The sequence below is a fragment of the Nanorana parkeri genome, unplaced genomic scaffold (genome assembly GCF_000935625.1).
Source record: "Nanorana parkeri isolate BGI_ZX_2015 unplaced genomic scaffold, ASM93562v1 scaffold52, whole genome shotgun sequence".
NCBI classification, from domain to species: domain Eukaryota; kingdom Metazoa; phylum Chordata; class Amphibia; order Anura; family Dicroglossidae; genus Nanorana; species Nanorana parkeri.
The window spans coordinates 993,454-1,005,166 of record NW_017306320.1 but is presented as its reverse complement, the minus strand read 5'-3'; the positions used below and the strand labels follow the sequence as shown (position 1 = coordinate 1,005,166).

Here is an 11,713-nt window from a genome sequence, read left to right as displayed (position 1 = left end):
CTGAGTCGAACTCCTTCTGCACTTCGGGTCGGCCGAACATGCTGAGCATGTTCGGCCGACCCGAAGCCACATGACGCCAGCCTGAAGTAAATAGCCGAACAGCGTTCTGCTCACTTCGCTTTAGGTCGGTCATTCTCTCGGCTGCCTACGGCAGCTTAGTGAATAGACCCCATAGTTTCTGCATTTAAAGGTGTATCTATACCTTATTTTTTTTTCTAAATTGGGACCTCAAGTGTCAGTTGACTGACAAATCAATGGCCATTGTGAGATCTCACAAGTTAATCTGCTATTGCTTTTCCACAGTGGAGGATGTTCCCAGTAAAAATGTAAGCTAAGTGTAAAAATCTAAACAGCTCAAAACAATGGAAACCTGGTCCCAACCCAAAGACTGTCCACCAGTTCACTGATCCCACAAAAGGCAACCTTTGTCTATGCAGGGTTGAAACAACAACTACAAGTCCCATTGTGTCATGAGCATGCTGGGAACTATATTTCTCCCAAAGGGAAAGAGAATATGTCCTATGCAATTTTTTTTCCTATTCATTCTTTTCTTCTATTTGCAATGCTAAAATATTAGATCATATAAGAGCTAGGCTGCATATAATGAACACATCCGGTGCTAGTTTAAGTTCAATAGTAAACGCATTCCACAAAGGCAAGGTACATTGATTGTGCTTTTTCACTTCATATTTGATGTGTGTTCAAGCATCTCCTTTTGTACTCTCATCTTGTTGCCTTTTTACTTTATAAAAGTATATGTAGCAGTTATACAATGCATATATAATACATCAAGGACAGTGTCTGCTGGAGCTGTCCATGGTACAACAAAGTAATGTAATCAGTGCTGCTAAAATGGCATATGCAAATCTGGAATGTGATAATTATATCCCTATGTCTCTCGGCATGATCTTTACATGAGGTAAGAAGGCACATTAATCAAATTGTACAAAGCACCATGTGTGATAACCATGTTATCTAGCCTTCTATATACCCAGCAACCACTGAAGTAAATAATTTCACAGAGTTCTTTATCAGACAATGAAAAGCTGTGTTACTTTTAACTAAACATCACAGAGTGCACCAAAGAGACACTCGATTTTTGATCTCTTTTGCCCCAAAACATATTTGGAGGGAAGTCATAAAAAGTGTTCATCCCAACTGAAGCCAAATACAAACCCCAGACAAGTATACATTTAGGGCTACCCTAAGGGGTGATAAACTCAGCATTCAAAGTGCGCATTGTCGCTCATACATGTTTTCCTACTCTTTGTTGCTTTAATGCATCAGATGAAGCAGAAGAAGCACTGGTAAGTTCTGGCACTAGAGAGGATGGGAAGATGTCTTTTTGTCCATTCTACTAGATGAGCTGTCTTCCCGTCTTTGTCTTGCTTTGAAAATTAACTCAAGGAATTATCTTTTTTTTAAATTTACATTGGTCCAGCTTGCTTGTAACTAATTTCTCATATCTCAAATCTCAAAGGCCTCTGGGGATGCTAGAAATTAACTTCACAACTATCATTCCCTCCCCCCATACGTCACCTTTCATTCCCACATTCAATCACTGTCCAAATCTTGTCGCCTTCACCTCAGTAATATCACCAAAATATGCCCCTTCCTAACCAATGAACCATTACAGCTACTTATTCACTTACTTGTTATGTCTTGTCTCAACTATTGCAACTCCCTCCTCAGTGGCATACCTCTACACAGGCTATCCCCCTTAAGTCTATCATGAATGCTGCTGCTGGACTCATTCACCTTACCAACCACTCAGTGCCCACAACTCCTTCTGCCAATTCCTCCATTGGCTTCCCATTGTCCAAAGAAAAAAAATCAAAATATTAATAACCACTTACAAAACAACTCTGCCCCCTGTTACTTCATCAAACTTGTCTCAAAATGTCACCCAAACTGTCCTCTCTGCTCCTCCCAAAGCCTCCTGCTCTTTCACATCTTTATGAACTCCTCCCATGCTTGCCTCCATGACTTCTCCAAAGTCTCTCCCATCCTCTGGAAATCCCTACTCTAACTTTTCTGGCTATCTCCTACTCTGTCTGCCTTGAGGCGATCCCTGAAAACTCATCTGTTCAGTGAAGGTTATCCTTTCTCTACATAACTGAACTTTCTCAAACATCTAATCCCCACACAGCTATCAACGTTTGTATCACTTGCCACGCCCTGTTAGAGTGTACGTTTTCATGAGCTGGTCCAAAATAACCATATTGTCTTGAAATGTACTGTAACTGTACTGTCTTCATAATTTAAAGCACTTTACAAACTGTTGGAACTATATAAATCCTGTATAATAATAATATTATTAATAATAATAATAATAATAATAAAACCTGTGCTACATACAGTCAGCACTGGTCTCTTCTGGGAGCTGCTCAAGCGACTTGCTGTCTGTATACTGGGCAAAAGGAGTCTCTCGCTCAGCACCTCCACCATTTGAGAGAACTTTTTTTTCAATGAAATACAAGGTGATATTGATTGGATGAGGCAGAGAGGAGGGATGGATGACGTCATGCTCTCCAACTTGTGCAATCTTAGAATGCCTTGTATTGATTGAAAAAAATACAAGATGTTCTCTGAATGCAGGTGTTGAGAGAGAGTGACTTCCTGTGACTTCAATATAAAACACCAGAAGAGACTACTGCTAACTGTATGTAGCACAGGCTCGTACAGTGAATTTATGCATCCCCAGCTGTCCTCTGGATGTCAGACGTAGAGGATTAGATGTAACCAAACTGGACCAACATACGTTTAAAAAAAATAATTTCTTGATTTTAACTTTAAAGCTGAACTCCAAGCAGTTATACAATACAAAAATGAATGCACCTCTCCATTTATCAATACAATAATTCAGTGTAGGTACCTGAATTTGACCTGATAGTTGCCTCTTGCAGTCCACTGTACAGCACAGTTCCGAGTGAGAGCAGCTTGTATAGGTTTCTTCATCAAATGTATTTGTTAAGAGCCAGCAATTACTTTTCTTTATGTTTGTTTAACACAGTTCTGATTTTGTAAAGTTTGCATGAAACCTGTAGTTAGGAAGTATGGAAACCTGTTTTGAAAATTAATGTTCCCTGGCTGTCATGGTGATGCAATAGCTTCAGTACCTTTTAAGAATGTGAGTAGATGAGCAAAGCCAGCATACATTCAGGTGCATTTGGCTTGAATTTGAGATGTGTTTGAGATGGCTCTGAATCTGAGCTGCTTCTAACCACTTTTTTTTAGCATACTGTCTTATGGCCAGACACATCCAGGCAACAAGCATTTTCCAAAGGTGGTTTGTAATGGCAGCCTCCATACAATATTTCACTTACCACTTATTTCCTTTAAAAGCAGACTTCCAAATGGCCAAGCCTAGTCTAAATAGTAGATAATTATTTGTAAAGCAATCTAGTTCCACTTCAAATCAACCCAGCTTGTAATTATTTGTGAAGCAATCTGGCTCCACTTCAACTCAGCCTGTATTAAATGCCTGTGCTCCTTTAACTAATGGGGCAGCACTGTATAATATATTGTAAATGCTGGATAATTAGAATACCAGAATACGTTGAAATGGGCAGTAACCTAGAAACAAGCATAGATGTATTGGTTGAATGTATATTGTTTTCCTTAACCTTTTCTTAAATTAAACTGCGATTGGGCTTTTGCTGCATCTGAATTATGTTATAAATGTCCAAATCACCCTGAATGGGAGAATGTTATTTCAACTAATAAGAAAAATCCCCAGAACAAAAAAATCAGTGTAAGCACAATAGATGAGATATAGACGAATGAGTTTTGTGCAAGCAATACAACACCTATTTTAATGAAGCGTACAGGGAACGCAGACATGAGCTACAAATGAGGTGCTTGGAGCATTTTAGCTGAAAGGTATCTGTTCCGATGTAAAGAAAAAAAAGGACATTTGGGCTATATACAAAGACTACGGACATGCTGGGGACATGCTGCATGAGACTCAAGAGATTAATTACAAGTTACAAGAGACCGTTTGAGATTGCTGCCATTATATTCCCTTTACAAGTCAGTGCACCTTTAAAACACTGTTTAAAGATTACGGTAATCATATTTGATATTACTTTGAGAAAGATTAAGTATGAAAGGCCAGCAAAAAATATGTAAAAAGAGAATTAAAAGAATAGAAGCACAAAAAAAGTATGACAGTAGGAAATAAATAAACAAAATCATGTAAAAGTAGAAAATTAGTTTAATTAATATTGTCCTTCACTGACCCTGAGTAAGCACTTAAAGTGAAGCTAAACTAGGCAGTTAAACCTTAAAAATTCATTCAAGCCCCTTAGCTATGAACAAAAATATATCTTATTTGTGCATCACTCAAATCATCTCTGAATTGGTGCTGACACTGTCCTCCCTTCTGGAGGGTGGCTACCTGTGTTACCCATGGTCCCTATGTGTGTTGTAAAGTAGTCACCTCTCCAAGCTCGCTCCCGTGATGGACTACAGTCTCATGTTTAGTTTACTCATTTGCATTGAGATTGTAGCCCATCACAGGACCAATCTTGGAGTGATGGCTACTTTACAACACACACAGGGGCCAAGGGGAACAAAAGCGTCACTCTCCAGAAAGAAGGACAGTGTCAGCATGAATACAGACATGATTGGCGGATCTACAGGGTGAAACACACATACATTTTTGTTAATAGTTAGGGTACATGAATGCATGTTTAAGATTTATCTCCTGAGTTTAGTGTCACTTAAAGCAAAGAAAACACTGACTACCAGCTAATGGGGTCAGAGGGCCACAAAGTAAACAGCAAGAGGCTGCAGGTTCAACACCAGAGATGTACAATGTTATATCAATAGCAAGCTCTATTTGTGACTTTAGAAACACATCCAGCCTTTTTTTGAAGTAATCCACAGTTGGCAAGAGCCACCTCCTCTGGAAGTCAGATGCAGCTCTTACCATAAAGAAACCTTTCTGTATGCAGAAGTTAAACCTCCTTTCTTCCAAGCACAAATAGTGTGTTTAATGCCTACATACATACTGAAAGGTGTGCCTCTTTCTCATCTCAGAAAGTAGGCTGAGGTCCTCCATGACCCTTAATTATATTAACCTGTGCTGTAAAGTGCCCACTCTGCACACTCTGTACTCGACACATCTTTGCCCCCTGAGTTCACCAGTGAAATAAATGAACAATCAGATGGTGGGGATCTGACAGCTGAGCTTGAATTGGCTGAATGCAGCAGTGGAGAGGATGGCATAGGCCATTCATTGCCACACATCATCCCTTTGCAGAGGCAATTAACACACTGGACAGTAGACACAATAAATTGTGCCCAACATTAATATTGAGGGTTTGGTGAATTTATTCATTACGGCTAACATGGTGCCAAACGAGAAGACATTGATTTATCTTGTACAAGATAGGAGCTGCGAGTTTACACTGTCCTTATTTTAATGAATGGGTTGTTTTCAGCTAGCAATTTTCACTGTTTATTAAGTAAGGCTGTCGGGTGCAGAGCGGCACCAGACACATGCAACAAAATAAAACTGTCATTTTGCCTGCCATTTTCTAAGTACGGTACTAACTTCGATGTGCGGATATAACAAGCTGGTTTAGACTAACTGCAAAATATCAAATTAGTCCATTACCTGTGTAAAAATAAACACATATCTTTGCCAAAGAAAATTGATTTTAGTGGATAATTCTTATGCCATCTCTGACTTGGCGAGATAAAAGGATGAGAAGTTTTCACTAGAGAATAAGCCTAGTCATAGATGGGGAAATCGCTACCACAGAAAGGAGACATCTGTCTGTCATCTGTAGGACCAGAATAGCTGCTGGTCCTTGGTGTAACACATTTAAAGCTGAACTCCAGGCAAAAAAAAAGCTTTTTGTAAAATATACTCCTCAATAGCCACAAGGTATATTGCGCCAAGTGTCTTTGTAAACCCAAATATTACCTTGTGTAATGTGCTGCACATGTGCAGAGAGTAGAACCCAGCAGGCCCCACACATTACAGGCTGCCTGCAGAAAAATACAGGAGGGGGCAAAGACAAGACCAGTCACCCTGCACAAAGAGGGAGAGCAGTAGTGACTGGTCTGTATTACAGTAAGCTCATGCGCAAAATCAAAGTATAATGCTTGACTACTGTGCAGATCTGGAAGAAATACACAAAGCACACCAAGATTCAAGTATGAATACACATGCCTCTTGTTTTAAGATCATATTTACTCATCTCGGAGTTCAGCTTTAACATCCTTCTTCAGCTTTCTCACTGAAAAGGCAGAAGGATTTGCCAGGTCAGGTCACATGGTGAATTTCCAGTAAGCACTGGAGTGTTGATGTTGGATTGTGGCAGGATCAGGGACACATTTCCATGCACTAATGCATGTCATGAGAGGGCAGTCTATTCACCTTCAGTCCTTGTTCACGCAAAAGCACCGCAATGTACATATACCACAAATTTACTTGCATAAATGTAAATCCAGCCTCAGGCAGGCCACAACACACGGAAGTGACTGCCCTGTGTGGTGTGCTACATTATTTCATAGATTAAGGCTTGTTAAGGGCCCATTCTAAGTCAATAAGCAGCATGAACGCACATGGTAACATGCATGAAGGGGTATAGGAATTTAATTATTGTAGGAGGCTGAACAATATACAAAACCTACTCTTAACAGTCAATATATCTGATATCTCATATAGGACAATTAGCTGTCTGTGATAAGATAAGAAAGGAGAGTTTATCCTCTGCTCTCATACTGACAGTCATGTCAATAAAGTCATGGAAGAAGTTCACTTACTTGCATTGGGTCAGTATTCTTCTCTTAGAAGTCAGGTTTTGACAGTAATGCAGAAAGGGGGCAGCTTTAACTGGTGAAACGGCAAAGATATTGTCTTTGCTAGACTATTGCAACCAATGCACATGAAGGCAATAAATGTATGCCACCATACCAATATACATTATAAGGGTGAATGAAAAGCTCTGGGTCCTGGGAATACTACATTACAGAACTGAATTTGTTGTTGAAGTCACTTTGTCACAAAATCCTGGAACTGTCTGAGCAATCACAAGGCAGGTGGTTCCATCATTAGCTCGCTCCAACATCTGTTGTGAGAATTGATAGGTTGCTGGTGGTGATACGACACCCTTGTGTATAACACCTAGATCCCGGTCATTAGTCTATGAAGCGCCTATAATGCCAGTGAAGACTCTATGGCAAAACGCCAAGTCAGGTAATGGGACGGTTGTGTGACATTTTGTTGAAACAAAGAAACTGCCAAATCAGAACAACAAAATAAAATGAAAAAAATCTGAACCAGCTCATTTTCCAAACAGAAGGGAACTGGCTGCTTTTTAACGAGTGGCAAGTTCATTAACAGGGCCAATGTTGCATTAATAATGTCACTGCAGCAGCTTTTCCCTTTGCTGATACACTGCTCCATTAACCCCTTCCACTCACAATGCATAAGGCACTTCTGCCCCATTAACTTTTTCATACTTAAAGGACCCAAAGGAAATTATCTTGCACATATCTAAACAAAAATACATATTTATTTTTGACATTGTTGATTAAGCCCATCAGCTTGGTGTGTCGCTCAGCAAAAAAAAGTCATGTTTTAGGATAAAGTACTTGTTGCAATGGACAGTTTACTTGCTCCATTTGTAGACTAAAGGCTTGTGTAGACAGAAAACTCCCCACCCCATCTCTCTGCCGATATGTTTTTGTAATAGGAAAAAATGGGAAAAGGAAGAACATAGAGAAAGGTTTGCACAGAGATAATTGTGTGTTTGTTTTACCCACAGTCACTGGGCAGAAACAGATCAGAGAGAACATAGAAAGTACAGCATTGCCAGCTTTCTCCATCCCTCCTATGATGTCCATGACAAATGACCTCCGTTCTTGTATAAAGGAAAAAACTGATGTTCTCTATGCAGGTTCTATTTAAATACTAAATCTACCCAAAATAATCTCCACTATAAGTTGGCTCTGCAGTAGTCTGTGTATTCAAGCAGCCTGAAAATGCCAGTTATAGACTTATGCAGCTGAAGTTTTAATTTATTTCACATTAAGGAAGTTTAGACAGAGAAATGTGACAAAATACACTGGCTTAGTAACTGCTGAGGTCATGGGGCAAAGTCAAGAACCATGCTGGGGAGATGTTTCCACAGGATACTCCAAGACATATAGGAAGACACCATGTGATTCAATATTTTAGTAATTAAGTGATATTAAACATCGGTATCAGAAAGAGTTAGTATTCAAGTGGACTTTAACTTTAAAAGTGAAAGGGACATCTAGAAATGTTAATTGTGCCTAAGCAGTACCCTGAAAATTAACTTTTTTCCTTTAATTCCTCATGAAAACATTAAGTGCACTTCCTTTGCTTAGGCACTCCTGTACCTACAGCCCCATAGCTGTGTATCAGAGTGAGATATATGGCATGCTACCACTGAATGCTGGTCTCGATTCTAGAGATTTGATGATGCCACTACTGAGCTGCTTGCTGATGAGAAACCTGTACCTGAGAACCTGCAGTGCAAGCATCTCCTGCTCCTGTGTCATTCCTTCTCTGGATCTGAGCTTTCTGAACATTCCCTGTTTCTGTGGATGACAGTCATCAGATTATCAGTCATGAGGAGGCAGCTCTGATATAAAGAAGCAAAGCTCTGCTCTTCTACCAAGATGGCACCTTCACACAGAGACACAGTACAGAACAAGGCATGGTGTATCAGCAATGGGGTAAAAGTGGGTAGGGAACCCACAGGCAAAACTGGTGACTAGCCCTTTGCCTTCTGCCTGCCTATTTTAGGCACAGCATTTAGAGTTTAGATCCTCTCTTAATATCCTTCTTCCCTTTTTCTCTTATTTTTCCAAGGAGAAAAAAAGATGTAAAGATGGAATTATTTCATTGAGGGGTCTGGAGTAGATAGTCACCTTAATCCAATCACCTTTGTGCCATGTAAGATGTCAAGGCAGATGTTGATTGTCCAAGAACAAAATAGGAGGTATAAATGTTTGTAAGAGTAGGTACTTAAAGGCATTAGAACCAAGGAAACTATTTGGATGAGTGGTAAAACTTCTTCAACATTGCATATGTCCAATACAAGACATGGATAAATGAGAACGTTCACAAATACTTTGAAATGTTATCATCCAATGTATGCTATGCAACCCTATAGAACAGTATGGTTGGGTGGACCACAAGATAATCTGGATCACTTTATTAATCTCATATAGAGTTCTTATACATGTGCTAGTTCCTATACATGTGTTGCACCTGTGTACTTTGGTATTCAATTTGTTTTATTGCTCCCCATATACCACAATACGGCAGTGTGATATTATTCCCACTTCCAGTTCCTAGTAGGCAGATCAGTAAGATATGATTCAGTGCTAATATTACTGCATTGATACAAATCTAGCTCCTATGACAAAGCCCTGTTTCATCTGTCCTCATGCCCCAGGCAACAAAACTACTTTGCAAGGCCTACGAGGCAGGGATGTGCACCTGAAAGAATTCTGAGAAAGCAACACTTTTATAATCATCACATCTGAAGAATATTGCATTCCATTACATTAACTTCCTGATTCTATCTAAAAATACCATCAAGGGATTGCTAGTCTAATGAACTTCCTTCAGATAATCAACCACAAGGCAATTTTCCTACCGTGAAGCCCCTTGCAGAGCAAACAGATCAAACAGCTTTCCATTGACAGGCCCGTTTGATTCGGTCCTGTAAATCCTTGCCTTGTTGCATCCTGGGAATAGCAAGGCTGTCCCACAAAACATTTCCTAATGAAACTCTGCGCTGAAACACACAGCTCCTCTCACGACCGAGGTGTTAATCACTGCTATCTAACAGACTTACGGAGGCTATTGCTTCATTAACCCCTGCTCTGTGTACCTTAATGGCTCCCGTGGTGATCTGAATGTGGTGCAGCTGCCTCAGAGCGCTCTCTCGGTCCATGAAATATGAAGCTGCCAGCTGGTGTAGAGTGTCCAGCGTGGGGGACGAATTGTTCCCGCGCACTCCCGCGTCTCGCTTGAGTCTTCCCTTATCCACAAACATGGTGAGGGACTCTTCACCTAAAAACAAAAGTACATATGAATTAGAGACAATAACCTTATAACAAAGTACTTTCATGATACATACTGTCTTACAGCAGTGAACTTACATTTTTCTAGGCTGAACTGAAAAAATATCAACAGAAATCTGTTTGGTGGCTATTGGGAACTTCTCTATGTTTTAACATTCTTAATGGCCAGATCAATTTTTACTTTTCACTGCTACATCAGTTTAAATAATTAATAATGCGTGACAAGTGCTGGATGTGATTGAGGATTTGTTCTAGTCACAAATCAAGGCTCTAGGGTTCTGGGCTGCTTAACACCTGGAGGTACCTGGTAAGGTGCTGGTTCCTCAGGCTGGAAGCTTTGTAGAGGGAGCCTGGAGGGAAAGAGTCATGCACATTTCCCCCAAAAAGTGTTGACTGCATACTTTTTACCAATCAACAATAAGGTCTGGAGCAAAAATGTTCACATGTCTAAATCAAACAATCACTTTTTGTATATACTGTAAGATATCCATTTGAATTTCCGACATTTTTTGTGATAAATTAGGCTTTTGAACTGGAGTATAATTTTACGGTTTGGGGGCTTTTAAGCCACGATAAGAAAACATTTCAAAATACAATATTTTTTAAACTATCTACCAAATGAGTTTTAAAAACTGGCACTATTAAAATAAAATGATCTAATATTTATGCAGCAATTTATGCTCCTTACAAAAATGAAAATATATATAACACATATAATAATACATTTATACCATCCTTAATACACTTTATATTAATCTAATTGACAGTAATAAAAGTTTATAAAATGTTTGTGTGCACATAAATAGGTAAATGTACTTAACATCCATAATTTAAAAGGGTCCGTCTCCGCAAAAGTAATATTATTATAAGAGATGGGCCTGGTTTTCTGAAGAAGCCCCTCTCTGTTGGTGGTCCAATAGCGAGATCTCTGTTGCTGTCAACCTTTGTGTGTTCCAACACCTACTGTTGCATTCTCCATGATAGAAAAAAAAAATGCAGGAAGAGAACCCTCTCATAATGGCCACAGTAAGTGTGCAGACATATCACTCTATCACATATATACAAAACTGTCAGGTCTTTTAGCACACAATGATTTTGCGTGAACTGATGCTTTAAATATTGTCTGCATTGTAAATGATCTTTTATTTTTTTTAGATCTGTACCGTAGCTGTTAACAAAGTAGGTGAAGAAGCACGTGAGAGACATTTGTTAAAGGATAACTCCACCAAGCATGAAATGAAAGTGCTGAGGGAGGAATACACTCATCTCTATGGCATCTGTCTCTAGACCAAGAGCTGTAAAAACTTGACACCTGTTGCCAATAAATCCTAGTTCCTTTTAATTTTTTTTACTGGATTAGCCATCTTCTTTAAAAGTCTATTAGAGATGACTAGCCCCAACCCAAACAATGTGCCAATATCTAGGATTATGGCAATAGGTAGATTTGGTTACATTTTCACAGCTTAATAAGTCCAAAATTGGTTCCCTTGTATCTTTTCAAACATCCACATAGAGGCACCTCATGAAACACACAAACCTTTCCCACTCTCCTGTTTCTACTAGAGGTATTATGGTAAATAAAAATTAGAGATAATGTTACTACATGCAGAGATGTTTCCAATGTCAGACTGGG

General features: G+C 39.4%; 1 protein-coding gene across 1 annotated transcript in view; it reads right to left on the bottom strand.

The window, feature by feature from the left end:
- BRINP2 (BMP/retinoic acid inducible neural specific 2) overlaps window positions 1-11,713 on the bottom strand; it is a 262,091-nt gene that overhangs the window by 122,357 nt on the left and 128,021 nt on the right. The window contains exon 4 of the mRNA XM_018575321.1: window positions 9,888-10,069. Within this exon, the coding sequence (XP_018430823.1) occupies window positions 9,888-10,069 (182 nt within the window). The remainder of the gene's footprint in view (window positions 1-9,887; window positions 10,070-11,713) is intronic.